Source organism: Ipomoea nil, unplaced genomic scaffold (assembly GCF_001879475.1).
Source record: "Ipomoea nil cultivar Tokyo-kokei standard unplaced genomic scaffold, Asagao_1.1 scaffold1161, whole genome shotgun sequence".
Taxonomy (NCBI): Eukaryota; Viridiplantae; Streptophyta; class Magnoliopsida; order Solanales; family Convolvulaceae; genus Ipomoea; species Ipomoea nil.
Genome location: NW_017617589.1, coordinates 366,035 through 385,577, shown reverse-complemented (window position 1 = coordinate 385,577; position 19,543 = coordinate 366,035). Strand labels below are relative to the sequence as shown.

The window sequence follows — 19,543 nt, the reverse complement described above, 5'->3', positions numbered from 1 at the left end:
ACACACAAATAAATCTGGGTGGGATGAGGACAAGTCAGAAACTGTAGCTGCTTCATCATTGCATGCATGATTAGAATCTGCTTTTTAGGGACCAAACTAAAGAGGATGTTTTTGAATCTATAATTATTATTATTATTATTATTATTATTATTATTATTATTATTATTATTATTATTATTATTATTACAACTACGTCGTACTGGGTAGGTTGATACTTGTACAAATTAAACCGAGATATATTTGGGGTTGTTGGAATATAATAGAAGAAGCATAAACCCATCAATCATTCAACTTGCTTTACTTCATTCTACTGTGCCCCTGAAAGCTCCAATTCAGAAAAAATATGCTTTTCTTGGAAGGAATAATATAATTACATATGTTGTCATATGTGTCTTTCTTCTTCAATTCCCAGATCCAAATAATTATTACAGCACCACCGGCCAGGGTATAAGTCTATAGCTAGCTCGTGACCCATATCATATTTATAAGAGTGTTTGGTAAATGACAGTTAGTTGATAGCTATTAGCTAATTAGATTAGCGAGTTTAACTAGTTGATAGCATTAGTTGATTGTAAAAAAGTATTTGATAAATTAGTTGTTAATTGTTAGCTAATTACATACAAAATTACTTTCTCAAAAAGCTAATTAAGTTTGAATTTTAATATTTTAAAACAATAAGTTGTTACAAAAAACTAATTAATCAAACACTTATGTTGATTGTTTTATACTAATAATGATCAAATAAATTAAAATTAACTAATAAACTAACTATTTTACCAAATAATACCTATATATTTTGTTCACCTCGTATAGTACTACAATTTAAGCATGCATGCAGCAAGTGGTTGTGGCAGCCCAGTGTTGAATTGTAGGAGAATAGCCGTTGGGTTTTAAGTACCCCTACTCCTACTCCTAGCTAGGCCCTGTAGAGGTGTCGTCACAGACCAGTGTTCAATTGTCAGATAATTAGCGTACGACAAAACCTAAAATCGACGAATAATTTTAATTTACATTTTCTTTCTTTGTGTTTCTCTGGAAGAAAACAAGAAGAATCAAATTCAAAACTTTTAACTTGTATAAGAATCATATTTTATATACTTAGTCATTCTTTGGAGCAGATTATTTATAGTTTAGTACTAGGGTGTCATGCGCTTTAAATGCAGTAGAACCTTGCAATATATAATGCACGCACGCAGCAGAGAAACATTTTAGATACTAGCTTCTCTTTCTTCTTTTTTTCAATATATTGACACTATAAGCAGAAAGAAACAAAGTGTGATGGCATGTTTATGGTTAAAATGGGCGAGCATAGCTGTTTTACAACTCTACTTTTGGTTGAAGATGGTTGAGTCTTCTTCTTCTTCTTCTTTCTTCTTCTTCTTCTTCTTCTTCTGTGTTAGCGGCTGACAGAATTACCCCTGGGTTGCCCGGTCAACCCCAAGTGTGCTTCAGCCACTACTCTGGGTATGTCACCATTGATGAAGAGGAGGAGCATCAAAGAGCTCTCTTTTACTACTTCGTTGAAGCTGAAGTTGATCCTTCTTCCAAGCCTCTGGTCCTCTGGTTAAATGGAGGTCTGCACTCTGCAATATATATAATTTGCTCTTTCTGCTTCTCACTCTTTATTATGTTTCAAGGTTTTAATTTTGGAGTGTGAAAATGATAGGGCCTGGTTGTTCTTCTCTGGGGTTGGGGCATTCTCTGAAAATGGACCATTCAGGCCAAGTGGGAATGTTTTAGTCAAAAATGAATATAGCTGGAATACAGGTTGGTATTATATTGGAATCCAAATCCTAGAATAATATCCCAGAATATAATGTATGTTTTCTTTTCTGGTGTTAATAATGTATTCATATCAAATTTGGCCGCAGAAGCTAATATGCTGTATCTGGAATCACCAATTGGAGTTGGATTCTCCTACTCCACTAATTCTTCCTCTTATGAGGGCATAAATGACAACATCACAGGTTTTTCTTTTTCTTGAATCTTTGATTTCAAAGTAGTCAATCAAAGTATCTACATTTCCAGTGCAGTCATGGCTCTATATATCAACTAGAAATCAACTTTTTTATGTTCTTTTTGAAATGTTTCCTTTTTCCAAAGATGAGAGAGTAGTATTGTGTAAGCTTCCACTTTACTGTTACTTTTTGTTTTGTAGATTCCCCTTTCACTACACTCACTGCAACTTTTGTCTGTTTCTTTATGTCTTTGCTTCTATGCTAACAGCTATGGACAATTTGGTTTCTTGCAAAAATGGTATCTGAAATTCCCACAGTACAGAAACACAAGTCTGTTTATTGCTGGAGAAAGCTATGCAGGTAGGTACCAAAGTTTGTTAAAAACAAAAAGAGTCAAGACAGAAAGACAGAACAACACTTGAACATACATGACAACATTTGTTTCTAATTTGTGAGCAGGCCACTATGTTCCTCAGCTTGCACAGATGTTGCTGCAATCCAACGAAAAGGAGAAGCTGTTCAATTTGAAAGGAATTGCGGTGAGGGCTAACACCATTCGAAACAAACACTTAGACATAAATTTTGTTTGCCTAAACTATATATTATTGCCTGCCTGCAGCTTGGAAATCCGGTACTAGAATTCGCTACTGATTTCAACTCGAGGGCCGAGTATTTCTGGTCTCATGGACTGATTTCAGATACTACGTACAAACTGTTCACCTCCGCTTGCAACTACTCTCGCTATGTGAGCGAATACTACAGAGGCTCTCTGTCCCCGGTTTGTGCAAGAGTAATGAGCATTGTTAGTAGGAAACAAGTAGGTTTGTCGACAAGTATGATGTCACTCTTGATGTCTGTATATCATCTGTCTTCTCCCAATCTAAAGTCCTCAACCCTCAGGTAGCTAGGTTCAATCATTCATTTTTCGGTTGAATTTTCATCTCTGGCTGGTTTGATGATGATTTTTGTGCAGCATGTCAGGGAGACCATAGATGTTTGTGTCGAAGATGAAACTGTGAATTACTTGAACAGACGAGATGTTCAGAACGCAATGCATGCACGTCTGGTTGGAGTTAACAAATGGCTTGTCTGCAGCGAGTAATATAATCATCTTTCCTTCCTATTCAAATCCAGTGTTTAGCTATGCTTTCTTATGCTTGTATATATTTCCGCGGATGATCAGTGTTTTGGACTATGAGCTGCTTGATATTGAGATACCAACAATCAAGATTGTGGGAAGCATCATCAAGGCAGGAATACCTGTCTTGGTTTACAGGTACTATATATATATTGTTTCAGGAATTAGATGAAACTCCATTGATTGTATACACTGCTTTCTGGTAACAGTGGAGATCAGGATTCTGTAATTCCACTCACTGGAACTCGGAAATTGGTTCATGGACTGGCAGAAGAGTTAGGGTTGAGCACAAGTACACCATACAGAGTCTGGTTTGCAGGGATGCAGGTAATTCCTTGTTTAATATGATGTTTAATCGCTCAACCTTGTGACCCTAGCTGGCAAAGGACTACTACAAAGACAGTAATCTCGCTTAGCTAACTGCCTCAAACCAAAAGGCCAATAGGCCGCTCCTGCTAGGACCTGAGAGTCAAACTTGTAACCTTGTGACGTTGTTTTCAGGTCGGTGGGTGGACACAAGTGTATGGCGACATGCTTTCGTTTGCCACAATAAGAGGGGCATCCCATGAAGCTCCATTCTCACAGCCAGAGAGATCATTGGTGTTATTCAAGTCATTCTTGGAAGGCAGCCCTTTGCCAGAAGCATTCTGAGGAGCATAGAGACTTCAAATTGTACATCTTGATAGGTATAAAGATGTTAATATTTTGGGAATGGAAGTTTGCATTTTCTCCTTTTGTTGTATAAACCAAATCATAGCTGAAAGAATTTCTTTTTGGTTGGTTTGTGTATTTGACATGCCTAAACAGTGCATAAAACTGAGATGAACAAATCAGTCAGTCAGTCATTCTTGACATTCAAACAATCAATCAATGACTTCTTGATGAGCACATAGAAACAACAGTAGGAGCTTCAACTTTCATTTTCAGACAACTAAACTGTAAAGCTAGAATTGGTTTTGAAAGCAACACAGATATGCTGAGGTTTCTCTTATTTGGAGCAACTTCTTGTTCAATTATTGAACTTTGGTTTTGGCATTCACAACTTTCCTTCTCTGCCTTCAATGTAGATGGGCCTGAAACTTTTGCCGGCGCCACTTTCCGCACCCTATAATCACACCAACATCTGTTAAAAATTCATTACAAACAGGGGGCGGCATACATTTTTGAATAAGAAAAGAACCTGCACTCAATCTGGCAAGAGTACTTGAGAAGATTGGGATTATGTTTGGTGCGACCGCTGCAATTTCAGAGGAAGAAATCAGTCTTCAGCTAAATCTTTACACAAAAACTTATGAACCCAAAAGTAGAAATAACAACAATAATCTTTAAGTTCACCTAAAACTAGGGAGCGACATTTTGATGAGCGGGCCCATCCACTCCTCCTTCGAAGGTAGCTTACGAGCTGCCATGTTCAAAGTGGACATTCAAAAGCATTGTCAATCCCTAATACTTTTGCTTTGACAATAATCAGAACAAATCTTAGAACTCAGCAAATATTGTAGGTAGGTGAAATATTACGAAAGAACTTACCTGGAGTGAGTATGTTGATATTGCACATATCCATTGCTCTCGGACCCTTGATCTCGGCTACTTTTATGTCCAAGAAATCATTAGGAGGAGTAGAGGGGAATGAACTCAACCCAATCATGCTTAGGAAGTGATTGCCTTTATTTGATGTCTTTGGAATCGGTTCCATTCTCTGTTTAACATAACGATTGAAGCATGAACTTAAAAGATACAAAATCCTTTCTTCTCAAGATCAAAGTGCATCTCTAAACCACCAAGTAATTTTATCATGGCTCGGTTGATTCCATAGATGTGCGAAATCTAGAGTGCATCAATTACAGAATTATGGTCAATGGTATATCTAAGCTGAAGTGTACCGTACCTTTGAAAATCTGGCTACTTGGCTTGGAAGTCCAACATCCTGAGAATAGCAACATGGGGGAATCATGTTAGGAGATTCCTATGTAATTAATGATAATCCATTTAATTTTCTAAGCAACAATGCGTACCTTTCGTCCATGCATGCATGCCTCATCGCTGTTCACCAGCACCCTGGCAGCCCATCTGTTTGTTGGCAGAGAAATACAATTTGCTAGTTACTCATTTAATTCCCGATTATATGTCTAAAATGCTGATTATCACGATAATGTATAAATTAAATTAACCTATGCTTAAATTTATTTACCACAGCTGCAAATATTCAGTTGAGGAGACTACTGGCAACCTATGGCCACAGTTTAGTTGACATTTCTTAGTTTCAAGTCTGATACATTCTAAATATCAGATGCTTATACAAGTAGGTCAAGATTCTTATGATAAAATATTAAATAAATCTAGAAAACAAATTTTAAAAGCATTACCAAATGAAAACTCCATTATTAAATTGCATGGCACATCAATCTATAATTATTTATAGGAAAATGCAGACCCCCATGGGCACTCATTAGGGAGAACAGCTTCCACTCATCTTCCTCCCCCTACCCCCAACCACCCCTCTTAGTACTCGAGTCCATGAATCTGGACTGGCAGTTCAAACTTGTAAAGACAGACAGACGTTCAAGGTGGCCAAAGTGTTTCTCGAGAATATATACTAAGTGTGCATAAATACATACTCGGAAAAAAGATTCATTGTATGTGTGAGTTAACAGGATTAATGGCTTGAGAAGGACTTACGCGCAAGACGTAGGTGGGTTCCACACAATTCCCGCAAGTACCACAAGCTGAACAATTTGACATTAGAATAACAAGATTAGTGTTACTAGTTGACATTAAATAAGCATAAAGGAGCATTCTTTTATTCCCTCTGTCCAGAGACTTAAAGGAGCATGTTCCAAGACACTGGCAATTGCCCATTTTAAAAAACCAAAATTAATCCTTAAATTGGAACTCGTTAAAGATCTAGCATTGTTACTGAAAAAGAATCATTTTAACTTGATGAAATTAAAAATTAGAATAAACTACCTCGTCAAAAGTTCCAGCAGGACTGTCATCATAACTAGCAAGGAAGAATCCACCTAGAGTATATCTGCATGTAGAATAACACCTACATTTTAAATTTATGAAGATTAAAAAAATCATGACCTCTTTCTTAGCTTACTCCAGCGCTTTAATCATCAGTTTCATAACACAGTTATCAAATGACTCTTCAGCCATGCCAAAGTATGAATACCCGAAAGCCTCAACTAATCTGAACTCTTTAGGAATGAAAGCTCGAGCTGTCTTCGATTTGACAAGATGTAGTTGGTACAAAGCACTGAAACATTTTTAAAAAATGGTTAATAAACGTCCACTGTATTCGTCTGTCTAATGTGGGCAATATAATAGGAAGAGCGCAAGTATATAATTGCAGTATCCTAAGAATTTATCGAACACCACTTGCCTGCCCGTGAATATCCATGGAGGGTTGCCATATCCAGCCGAAGAACCTGTTTGTTTAGTTCCCATGGGCTTGAGTATGGAACAGTAGTATACTAAATCCTAAACGGAGCTGCAAAAAAACAGTTGATCTTGAGTAAAACGTCGTCAAACAGCCAAGAAACAAACAAAAGGGCTTTCTTTGGCCTTCCATTGTAAAGGATATACATATATATATTAGGGGCTGGAATCTTATCCATGTTCATATAATCAATCTAAACAGCTAAACAGGAAACCGGTGTCTAGACAATACCAGTTAACTGTTTTATAGACCTGTGGGTCACTAAGCACTAAAGCAGAGGGGGCATGTGCATAGACAGTTCCAAAACAATTAAGCAGGATACATGTAACCAACTCTGTGCAAGTTGTGCAACTTGCAATCAATCCAGATTTTTACATCATCACCTAAGTACAAAAAGTTGCTTTTTTTTTTGGTTGCATATAAAGAACATGATTGGCCAACCCAATCTAACAAGAAAACCAGACACAACGAACAAAGCAAAACTACTGAAAAGATGTCCCAAAGCAGATTCAAGATTGAAGCCCTGAGGCTGTTCTTCAAGAATTGATGCCTGGCACTCTGGCAGGCAGGCCCCACATAGGCTTCACTAACAAGTAACTTTACCTGCTTCATATTTCCATTCTATTTTGAAGGTTGGCAAGTATATGCCAGCCATATCAATCAATTAACAACCAATTCAAGCAAATATTTTCAAATAAAAACCAAAGCCAAACAAGTACTACTCGAAGAAACAAAAAGAAGCACACTCAAAGCAGAAAAGAAATTATGCAGAAATCCCTCCTACATTGGGTATTTAGCCCATTCCACTTGAGAAGTCAGGGAGGGTATATGCAAAGTTGTTAATTCAGCACAGACAGAAGCGATATGATGAAGAATGAATGATATGGCAAAAAACAAAAAAAACAAAAAAAAAAAAAAACAAAAAAAAAAAAACAGTAAAGGGAGGTGGTTTGAACTTACAAAGATTGAATTTTGGAGCTAAAAAGTGCAAGAATTTGGAAGAAAACCTAAGCAGAGAGCATCCTGGCTTGAGGAGAGAGGTATGTAGGAGGGGACCGACAGACATATCACCTATGGGCTATGGAGCTGAAGTTAATGAAAGACGTACGTTTACGTTACATCACCACCAAAATCAAATAAGTGGATAAACTAAAACTGCTCCAACTGATCGACTTTCTCATATAATATAATACTCCTCAGCTCCTTCATTAATTTATCTATCCTCTCACGGTTTTACCGGCGTACAGCAAAACCACACCATTCGCATCTCATCTCACACTGCTTTTAATTTGTCATCTTCTTTAAAATCCCTTTATTTTATTAGTCCAGTACTGCCCCGGCCCCCGCCTGCTCAAATCTCCTATTTCTCTCAACTCTCAAATAAACCTCATCTTATCTTTTATGGGGATTGGTAAAAGTGTAAAACCAAGAAAGCCTGAGAGAAAAGAAAATGTTTGGGAAATGGCGGTTAAGTTAAATTTTGGCTCATTTGATTATGTTTTGTTAATTTGATTAGTAATAACTTACTTTAAATGTTTGGTAAAATAATTTATTGAGACAATTTGAAAAACTAAGAATAGTAAAAAAAAAAAAAAGAATTGTTAATTTATCGACATTAATAATAAAATGAACATTTTATTCTTATCATCCCTAATATTTATATTTCTCTTGCTTTTCATGTGTTTTTTTTTTCTTTTTGTTTATATAACAACAATAATAATATTTTTCTTTCTTTTTGATTTCACTTATTCTTGTAATCAATAATTATAAAAGTAATTTAAAGATTAAGAAATTTGCACAATATATTTAATTATACAATCAATTAAAAATAAATAATTAATTTCTCAAACACTTTTTTACAACTAACTAATATTATTAACTGGTCAAATCAACTAACTCAATTAAGTATCAATTATGAGCTAACTTAATGAAGTATAAATTATTAGGTAACCACCATTTGTCAAATACCCCAAAATATTTATGCACGACAACCCACTAACTAAATTAAGAAGCTCGAAAAACATGGTGTATATTTTCTTGTAGGACCAACAGATAACAAAAGTGGATCCAAAAGATCATAAACAAATGAAAAGAAAACAAGATAAAATGCTTGGTAAGTAATTACCTACCCAACAAAAAGAGTCACCTTTTATTTTTTAAACCAAAGGCAAAAATCTATTAATATATTATTAGAGTTGAGTTTGGTGGCAAATTAAACAATTTGATTGTTATTTCTAATATATGATGATTTGTATGGTTTCAATTCAAATTATCAATAACATACTTTGTGGCAAATTTTACGAGTATGATGTATATGTCATTTTAATTACACTTTAATTTCATTTGACAATATTGTTTTGTTTTTTATTTTTATTTTTATTTTTCCTCTATACTAGTTTCGTTATAACAATACTAAAGTATCATTTTAATTCTACTATAGTTTTATTTGATAGTATACATTATTGCTTGATCTCTATTTTTTGTTTCATTTTTCACATACACACTAGTCTAATTATAGTAATGTTGAAATATTATTTTAATTGCATTTCAGGTCATTTGACAATATATGTTATTGTATAGTTTGGGATTTTAGTTTCATTTTTCACACATACTAGTTTCATTATAGTAATATTAAAATATCATTTTAATTCCTTTCAGACAAAAGTATCATTATACTACAATTTCATTTGAAAATAATATACTCCGTTTTTCAGTTTCATTTTTTACACACACTAATTTCATTATAGTAATACTAAAGTATTATTTTAATTCTACTATATTTTTATAAAATGATCATGGTACACCCAACGATATGTGGACCAATGGTCCACACTTGATACTTTGTGGACTTGTCGTCATATGATTACATAATAAGTTTTTTTTTTTTTTTGTGAGAAAAATGATTACGTAATAAGTTAGTAATCTTTTTTTTTGAAAATTACTGGCTCTATTACATTGTAGTATCTGTTCATATACTTTCTCAACCTACTGAAACACAAAGAACCAATAACGCCTCCACTGAGGCTTGAACTCATAATCTTCCAAATGGAAGTCCAACCCGGGTACTATTAGACCACATAGTCCTGATTAATAAGTTAGTAATCTAAAATTATGAAATCTTATTACCACTGTTGTTGACTTGTTGGATATTACCATTGTTGTTGACTTAGCTCGTTGGGTAATACTGTCTTTGATCATATCAATTGTGTTGATCTAGATTTGTTGGATGGTAAGATGGGTTGAAAAAATTAGCATAAAATGACATTTATAGTTAAGTTTTTTTGTGGCTTAAACCCAATACATCTAGTTAAGTTGAAAAAGATTCGTTAATTTATCCACATCAATCACACGAGTCATTAGTCAGATATGTTTAATTTGATATATTATATATTCAAAACGGATAATTAACCAATGAGAAAATAGCATTTATGACACTAGTCAAGGACTTTGTAATCCAATGACATCAAGTTACTCACTCAAGTGGAAGGTTGTGGGATCGAGTCTCAGTGGAGGCCAGGCGAAAACATCTATAATAATTATTATGTCATTGGAGAAATAAAACTTTTAAAGAATTTTAAGTAACATTTATCTCACACTTAAAAAAGTAAGTGTGTATGTCCCTCTCTCTCTCTATATATATATATATATATATATATATATATATATATATATATATATATATATTGAATCCAGTGCACCCCCTATTCAGGTGAGTTCGTGAGATTCAATCCTGAGCATTCGTTTTGTTATTTTAATGGTTTAGATTTATCAATTGTTTTAAGTAATACGCGCTGTTTTTTAACCTGCTGAGGGGTGTTTGGGTAATTTCGTATTGGCATTAATTTGTTTCCATTTACACACCGTGAATTTTCTTTCTTTCATTATTTCCTATGTATCGAGATTCCCAAATTCTTCCGATTTCCTCTCGTTCTCATCGCCTCCTCCCGTCCCTCTGTCTCTCTGAACAACCAATCTTCGAACCAATCTCTAAAGCCGTTTCCTCGATCGGATTCTCCATAGCTTGGTTTTCCATCCGATTGTCAAAGCGTCGGAAGAGGGAGGCTACCGGTGGTGTTTAAGGTATTCCTAAGTCTTTTTTTTATTCGTATTTTTGTTTCTATCATTTTGTTCGAAGATTAGTTCGACGGTGGTCGGTGGCAACTAGGGTTTTCGCATTCCGACGAGGCGGGCTAGGTTTTTGGTTGGAGACAGTTTTTTTTTTTTTTAATTGTAAACAGGGTGTTGGTTTGGTAGTGGGGAGAGGATGTGTGTTTGTTCTGGCGGTGGGGGGTATGATGTGATTAGAGTTAACGAGATTCAGAAGTTTTTGGACATCTCTTCGGTTCAGACCTACATTATCAACAGCGCTAAAGTTGTGTTCTTGAATGAACGGCCGCAGCCCAGGCCGGGAAAGGGCGTCACCAATACCTGTGAGGTCTGTGAGCAGCTTCCTTGATTCCTTCCGCTTCTGCTCTCTCGGTTGCAAGGTATTCTTATTTACTGCATTTTTTCTAACGATTTTCTTGCTTTTAATCCGGGAAAAAAATCTAAATAACCCCACATGATTGATTGGAGTATCTTGCCATCTTCAATTCTCTTCTTCTTCTTCTTCTTCTTCTTCTTTGTGTCCTCTTTCTGGTAGGCCGGCCGACGGATTAGTCTGGCATATTATTGGCTTATTAAAGCAGCCATGCTCCTGGGGGACCCCTCCATTCATCTTCTTTGGCTAGGCATAACTGTTGTTGTTTCAATCTTTCTGGGTTTGGGTTCTTGGTAATAATAGCAGTTTTACTTCTTTCTTCTGTTGTGATTACCTGTAGTGGCGCCTTCAATAAATTTGACCGTGAGGCTTTGGTGTCCTTCTCCCTTAACATCTCCAGTTCATCTTCTCCCTTAGATTGGCCCAATTCAAGTGAGTGCTGTGACTGGGAGGGTGTGGGGTGTGATGGAAATGGGAGAGTGACACGGCTATGGCTGCCATCCAGGGACCTTGTTAGAAGCATTGCTCTTGCAGTGGCAAACCTCACCGGTCTCTCCCAACTCAACCTGTCAAATAATAGGCTGTCTCGGTGCAATGTTGTTGATTATTTTTGGTCCTTTTGGTGTAGGGGTAGGAAGCTGGATGTTTTTTATTACTATTTTTGGTGTGTGCCTGCTCGGGTTTTAGTTCATTGGTATGGACGTAGCAAAGGCGTGTGAGTGTGCATTGGTAGGCTTTAGTTTGTGCTTATTGCGTGTGTCACTCTATCTATTATGAACTGCGTTTTTTAGCTTCTTCGGTCTGCTTGTGATTGGTTTAATTCTCTTTGTTTTTGGTGTTATTTTAAGTATGTTTGCATTTTTAGTGGTTATTATATATTGTAAGTATATTCATTATGCCATTTGCAGGTGATGGTGTTCCTGAGCCCGTTTGTGTAGCTGATCCGGTGGCACCTTTGCCACATCCGGAAACAGTTGGAGTGGCCGAAGAACCCGAACGGCCGATGAATTTGCCACAACCTGAAGCAGTTGAAGTGCCCCAAGCCCCGATCACCCGGCGCCCGATGTGGGTGGGTCAATGCGTATCTCTGCCTCAGAGTGTGCTTGGTTTTGTAATGTAATACTTGGTTTTGTAATGTAGTGCAGTGTGTTATTTAAATGTTCAATATTGTACAAATTGCATATCAATGATTCACCATAGTAGGTATACTTTGATTTATGATCCATTCTTGTGTAATTTAGAATGTGTTACTTCTTTAAATTTTTCATATGTCATAGCTTATTCATAGATTATTATATCGTTTGTGCATATAGAGGGTCTGGTATGTGCACATTGATATTCAGTGTGTTATAAACATGTTTTTTGTATTAAATAATACCACGGTGTTTTTAGTCATTGGTATGTGCGTAGCAAAGGCGTGTGAGTGCAGTGAAAGGATTTAGTTAAATAATACCATGGTGTTTTTAGGGTAATTGGTATGTGCGTAGCTGGCGCGTGTTAGTGTGCATTTCCGGTCTGTGCGTGTGTGTATATAGATTGTGCGTAATACGCTTTCGGTACATAAACAATGCCAATTTTCCCTAAGAGCTATACATGCGATATGCACAGACCTATATCCTCATACGCACTTTACACTGTAACTTTCATCAATACAGTGATATTAGTTGTACTCACCGTGCTTACCCTCCCACACTGTTCCAGTTCTTTAAAAAATTCGATCAAACCATAAATTCAACATTATAACATTCTACGCACATACTATTTGCTGTCTACACATCATCCCGCCATCCTATCGGTCAAACAAATAACCATGTACGCACCCACCTGAACACGAACACGCTACGCGCGTCAATGGACTAATACTTCGTCCAACAACCACACCCCCCCTCCCACCCCATCCGGGGAAAAAAAACCCATTCTTCAGTATATGCACAGACGTTGACATGTAAATGCACAGACCTATTTCTTCATATGCTTTTGTTTTTTGTACAGGCGATATGCACATGCCTATTTCTTCATATGCTTTTGTTTTTTGTATTTGGTGTGTGCATTGGAGTGTTATGACGTGTACAATAGACCACATGGTGCAAAGTTCCATTGCCAAAAATTTGCACAGGCCATACCATAAAAATGCACACACCAGTGTAAAAACAAAACTAAAAAAATGACATGATGCTAAGTTCATTTTCCAAAAATTTGCAAATGCCAAATCATACAAATGCACACACCACCGTAAAAAAAAAAAGAAAAAAAAAACCTATTAATTTTTACAATATATTCTTTGTAAAACAAGTCAACCACAAGAAATCACGCACAAGAAAAGGTCTGTGCATATAGTGGTTGCATATTATAAGGATTGTGGTTGTGGTTTTTTTTTTTTCACAATCTTTCACAGGCGAAATACACTCATTGTTGTCTATGCATCCTCCTGTCAACCTATCGGTTTCACAAACAGACATGTATGCAACCACCTGAACACGCACATGCTACGCACATAACAGATATTCTAGTTCGTCCACCAACCCCCACCCCCCTCCCACCATCCCAGGGGAAAAAACCCCAATATTCAGCGTATGCACAGACGATGGCACGTAAATGCACTTACCCGTTCGTTTTCTCCTCAAGCCTTGTTCACGCCAAGTTCACCTCATCAGCCTTTGTAGTAATTCAAAGTATTAATTTCCATCCATAAACTCCCTAATTTAATGCTACAGATTCCAATAATATTATGTCCATAAATAAATTAAAATTACAATTACTAATATATCATTTACATTGGAAAATGTCCTTAATTACTACCCTAATCTCTTATAATCTCAACCATTGATGGAAATTGAATCAATGGATATTAGGAGGCCTCATGGTCTCATCTATTAGAGGGGGTGCACCGGATTCGAAGCATATATATATATATATATATATATATATATATATATATATATATATATATATATATATATATATATATATATATATATATATATATATATATATATATATATAGGGAAGGGATCAAGTGCATTTGAGGCGTCCCGTGCGATTGTGCGGGTAGCCGTTAAGTACAAGTCTCACGCATGTTAAGCACAAAAACACACGCACCTTAAGTTTTAAAAACAACTCACATTAAGTACACACTCACGCACATTAAATACAAAACTCACACACCTTAAGCACACGACTCATGCACATTAAGCACAAAACTCACGCACATTAAGCATAAAACTCATGCACTTTAAAGTTTCAACAATAACTTACACAACAACTCACATTAAGTACACACTCACGCACATTAAGCACAAAACTCACGCACATTAAGTACAAAACTCACGCACATTAAACATTATACACGCACAAGTCTCACGCACATTAAGCACAAGACTCACGCACATTAAGCACAAAACTCGCGTATATTATTCACCCGCACAACCGCACGAAAAACACTTAAATGCACCTGAACTTGAACACACACACACACACACACACACATATATATATATATATATATATATATGTGTGTGTGTGTGTGTGTGTGTGTGTGTGTGTGTGTGTATATGTATATGTATATAGTAAGGTTCAAGTGCGGCGATGTCATATATATATATATGTGTGTGTGTGTGTGTGTGTGTGTGTGTGTGTGTGTGTGTATATGTATATGTATATAGTAAGGTTCAAGTGCGGCGATGTCCTTAGGTGCAGCGGTACGGTGTCACCAATAGTTCAACAAATATACACCATCAACGTTAGGAAAATGCACCATAAAAACACACACAAATTAGGTACGCATCACAAAAAACACACAATTAGGTGTGAGTAAAAAATAACATACAGTGTTCGGAAATACACCATTGGTGTGGCGAGTTATATGGTGTATTTTTTGGGTTTTTTTTTTTTTTTTTTTTTTTTTTTTTTTTTTTTTTTTTTGCATTTCATTGTGGTGTGTTTTCCTTACACTGTTGGTATATTCTGAAATTCCGCCACACCGCCGCACCTAAGGACATCGCCACATTTGAACTTTTTCCTATATATATATATATATATATATATATATATATATATATATATATATATATATATATATATATAAACTTTTTGAATAGTATAAAATATATAGCTAAGAGGTTTTTTTTTTTTTTAACTATAAAATTATCAAACATATTTTTAAGGGATTTTATGATTAACCGGGCACGAAAGGGCAATAACAATGTATCAAGTCATGATTATTATCATTCAATTAAAAAAAAAAACCTCCTACATTAGCATTACTTTAGTGGATTTGAAGTCTCAAATAATTGGGTTCAATTTCTATTCCAAATATGGATGAAAAGCCTTACTTAAAACTTATTTTCAGCAGTACAGAACGGTGGGAGTTCAATTCTTCCCACAATGCAAATAGAAAAGTTTAAGTTTCGATTAACTTTTTTGTGTGTAAAAGTGTATAGTAAAATTGTATATATAATATATGATTTTGTACAACTATTGTGTACTGTATATTTTTTAAAGTATAATAAAGGGATATGACAAAAGTAGGGTTGAATTGTCCATCAAATATTATGCTTGAGTAGGATTGCATGAAGGAATTGCAGATCATAAAAAGGAGCAGGTATGTATGTGCATGTCACTTTCGTGGCTTGAATAACTTGGCATGCATCCATGCCACTAAGCAAAGTGCCCAATCAATGAACTTTATTTACTTGGACTACTCCCTCAAAGGAATTTGGCGCCCCCTATTGCCAGTATACAGTTGTGATATGATGCCTGCAAGCTTAATGATTAATTATATATATTCTTGGATTACCACAGGGCACACAGGTAGTGCAGCTATTATATTGTTTGGTGGTGTTGATATCAGACCAAATAAAATGGCTAAGTCTTTTGCTGTGAACAACAGTACACCTGTTATTTATCGTCTCTGCTAAACTGATACTCTATTACATTGTAGTATCTGTTCATATACTTTCTCAACCTACTGAAACACAAAGAGCCAATAACGCCTCCACTGAGGCTCAAAATCACAACCTTCCACTTGGAAGTCCACCCCAGATACCATTAGACCACATAGTCCTGGTCTGCTAAACTGATATATATTATTGTCTTCTCACTAGGATTATATATATATGTATCATAGAGATATCACATAATTAGATATCATTGATTTTTTAAATTATAAATCTCATCATCTATAATTACTTTCTTATTTCGATTCTAACAATTTGTTTCCCCATATAAGTTTTGTTTGTCGTTAAGTTGTTCTACGTTGAATCCAATTTTGAGCATGATAGATTTTAGTTATAAAATTTACACAACAAGGTCATATGCTTTGTCATGTATATTTATTAAGGCTGCATAACCATCTTTCCATTGTGTTTTTCCTCTACAGATAATGTTGAGGGGAATCATAATATTAATAATAATGAGACTACTTGGTACAAAATTAAAGTACTTTGAGCCACAAATATGAGAAATGCATATCTTATGTAGGTAGATAGGGATGATAATGGGTTGTGAGGATTACATCCACCATCTGATTCACCTTATACTTTTTTCACTCACTCCATTCCTGAATCGTATCGGGTGGCCTTTTTCAAAACATACCACTATTCTATCGAGTGCAGGTATGCGCATGGGTACCCATCACTTTTTATATTATTAATTTTTTAAATAATATTTTTTGAATGCTACCGACTCTATTACAATGTAGTAATAACGCCTCCAGTGAGGCTCGAACTCACAACCTCCCATATGGGAGTCCAACCCGGGTCCCATAAGTTCATATTTACTTGCATTTTACCTTATATTTAATCCTATTTTCAAGCTCTAAAATGTAGTTATCATATTCAAAAGAGCTCTTATTTGTGTTGTTTGTGCCTTTAGGTATAATATCTCACTTGAAAAAAAAAAAGTTATTTTCATACATTTAAGAGGATATTAGAGTCAAATGAAAAATTAGACCAACAATAGATGAACAAGGAGCCCAACAAGAGAACTGACACAGCTAGAGGCATGGTCATTTTCGTGGTCGTGCCAGGGCAATTTATATCCTACACCACGGCGTACATTGCACTATGCGCCCAGATGCAAAACGACGTCGTTTTAATTTTTTTTTTTTTGAAATTTCCCGCCCCAGTGAATGGCAGTAGGCTTTTCTTTAAAAAAAAAACCCGCTGTTCAAGAATGTACATAATGTTATACTTGAATACACATAATGTTATACATGAATACACATAATGTTATAACAAAATATACATACTCTTTTTAAAAGATAATACACATAATCTAACATAATACATAATAAACATAAACTTTTAACATAATACACATCAACTCTTAACATAATACACACAAATTTTCTGATTCGGATGTACATAATTGTATAAAAACAATGTACATAATTGTATAAAAAATACACATAACTGTATGAACCAATACACATAACGTTGTGAACGAATACACATAATCTCAGCAACTTCCTACCGCGCCTCCCAACACGACCCCAAAACGACGTCGTTTTGGGAGGCGCGCGGCGCACAGTGCTATGTGCGCCGTGGTGTAGGATATAACGATTGTCGTGCCAGGTACCACCCCATGCCTGAATGAATTAGCACGATTGTGCCAATCGAGGCAGTGAGCTGTGAGCATTTATTTTTGGGTAGAATTCGGCACGGCCAGTAACACAACCATGCCCTTGGTCGTGCCACTTTGCAATTTCTCTCTCTATTTTGTCTGTATACATGCATTCTAAACAATATTTAAGCATTTTGTGCTGCATTTTAGGAGGAGTTCGAACCCTAAACAGTCTTAGCTTATTTCCCTTCATTTACTATCATTACCTTACAACTTAGCTTATATTAGCATCGATTACATATTATCAACACTTACCAAAGATGTAATCGAATATTAATTTTACCATCAATTTCAAAATTATTCACCTACTTTCAATATATAATTTTATCTTTCATTTCATTTCTCTTATCCTATGTTTATGCTTTTCATTTGTGTTTTCACTTTATTTATGCTAAATATGTGTAAGTAGTTCCATTTAGGACTTAGTTTCGGGTAGTTTAGTATATCTAGATGCTTTATTTGTAATTCTTGCATAAAGGGGATAAAACCTAGTCAGGGTTCTTGATGTTTGCGTGGGAATTGGGTTTTATCTTGTTGATGTGTGGTGTGCAACAATCATTGGCAAGCCTTTGGAGGAAATTAAATCAAATGAGAGTTGGATTGAATTTTCAAGACACTCATTGCACAAACTCTATTTCTCATTATGAGAATAGGGGAAATATAGGGATTTTAATTGTTTTGTGTTCTTGATTCTTGAAGGACTTAGAATTTAGGCATCACGAGAGTGGGGTAGTTCCTAGTTCTAATCCTTGTTTATTCGATAACGCCTTCTTATCTTTCTTTTTCTCGAGATCTCTGGCAATACTGCAAGTATTCCATTTACAACAACACCCAACAACTCATGATAATCGAATAACACCTTCATTTGAACACACCATCAATATCAAGGCAAATTATGTCGTGGAAACGTGTTCACCATGCTTGGTGAACACGGTCCCAAACGACATCGTTTTTACCGGAAAAAAAATTAGTTAATGTGCTGTTAACGGCGTTTTGCATTCTATGTTCATATTATGAATTTACATTTATTAAATTATGAATTTTCTGTTATGAGATTATGAATTTACAGTTATGTAATTATGAATTTTCTGTACATTCATAATCTCATAACAGAAAATTCATAATCTCATAAAAGAAAATTCATAATTTCATAACTGCACATTCATAAATCCATGCCTACATATTCATAATTTATGAGTGTTGAAGAAACTTGCGTGAAGAGGAAGTGAAACTGCAAAATGTGAATATGAAGAAGAAAAGTCGCGCTGTTAATTATTAAAAAAAAAAAATTGGTGGAAGATAACGGTGCCCGTAGGCACCGTTACCGTTTGGGACCGTGTTCACCATGAACACGGTTTCACGGCATAACGATTGCAATATCAATGTTCCCCATTGAGAGCATGAACATATAGTTGGGCTATGTTGTTCACTGTGATAGACTCTGATATCAATTTGTATAAAAATTGAAGTATAAAGTTACAGAACAAAGGTGTGTTAAAAATAATGTTGCAACAAGTATTATAGCAGACACGAGACAGAAATAAAAGAACGAAAGGAATATTATTGTGAATGATTATATTTAAACTTAGTGATTACAAAGATTCACCTAAGTGTTTTTATATAGTGTTTAAGACAACTAGAAAGTAAGATCAAAGCATGAAATTATGATCTTGATTTTTTTCAAAACCATAATTATTCAACAAGAAATAAATAAAATAATCAGAATTATGACTGATGGATGGTATACTGAGCTGACTAAAATGGATCGGCCCAAGGAAAACAACTAGATCAAGGAAGTCCAAGAGGGAGGCCCAACACGAGACAACAAAGGAGCTTCGATAGGATTAGGCTTAATATTCCTAATGTATCAAAGATCGGACATATCTTATATTCGGTCCATCACT

General features: G+C 35.4%; 1 protein-coding gene, 1 long non-coding RNA gene and 1 pseudogene across 3 annotated transcripts; 1 reads left to right on the top strand and 2 right to left on the bottom strand.

Annotated features, from left to right (window-relative positions):
- Nucleotides 1-1,256: 1,256 nt before the first annotated feature.
- LOC109183737 lies at nucleotides 1,257-3,885 on the top strand (annotated as a pseudogene).
- Nucleotides 3,794-17,306, bottom strand: LOC109183742. 2 transcript variants are annotated; one of them, XR_002054613.1, is made up of 2 exons: nucleotides 17,297-17,306; nucleotides 3,794-3,912 (listed from the first exon to the last, which is right to left on the bottom strand). It is a non-coding gene; the product is annotated as an uncharacterized LOC109183742 (long non-coding RNA). The 2 variants fall into 2 exon arrangements; XR_002054614.1 differs by lacking the exon at nucleotides 17,297-17,306 and adding an exon at nucleotides 13,772-13,782.
- Nucleotides 3,916-7,789, bottom strand: LOC109183738 (protein NEOXANTHIN-DEFICIENT 1-like). Its single transcript, XM_019333800.1, has 11 exons — nucleotides 7,499-7,789; nucleotides 6,482-6,589; nucleotides 6,272-6,355; nucleotides 6,064-6,127; nucleotides 5,776-5,822; nucleotides 5,112-5,166; nucleotides 4,985-5,023; nucleotides 4,627-4,795; nucleotides 4,432-4,498; nucleotides 4,277-4,333; nucleotides 3,916-4,201 (listed from the first exon to the last, which is right to left on the bottom strand). Exons 2-11 carry the CDS (start codon nucleotides 6,544-6,546, stop codon nucleotides 3,964-3,966), a joined length of 885 nt encoding a protein of 294 aa, XP_019189345.1. The 5' UTR covers nucleotides 6,547-6,589; nucleotides 7,499-7,789; the 3' UTR covers nucleotides 3,916-3,963.
- Nucleotides 17,307-19,543: the final 2,237 nt, after the last annotated feature.

Excerpts from the sequence above, each read along its gene's own strand:
- LOC109183738 (XM_019333800.1), bottom strand. The coding sequence starts at position 6,546 with ATGGGAACTAAACAAACAGGTTCTTCGGCTGGATATGGCAACCCTCCA. Across the intron at positions 5,823-6,063 it reads CTGCTGGAACTTTTGACGAG|CTTGTGGTACTTGCGGGAAT; the intron begins GTAGTTTATTCT and ends CAAATTGTTCAG. Across the intron at positions 5,167-5,775 it reads AACCCACCTACGTCTTGCGC|ATGGGCTGCCAGGGTGCTGG; the intron begins GTAAGTCCTTCT and ends GCCAACAAACAG.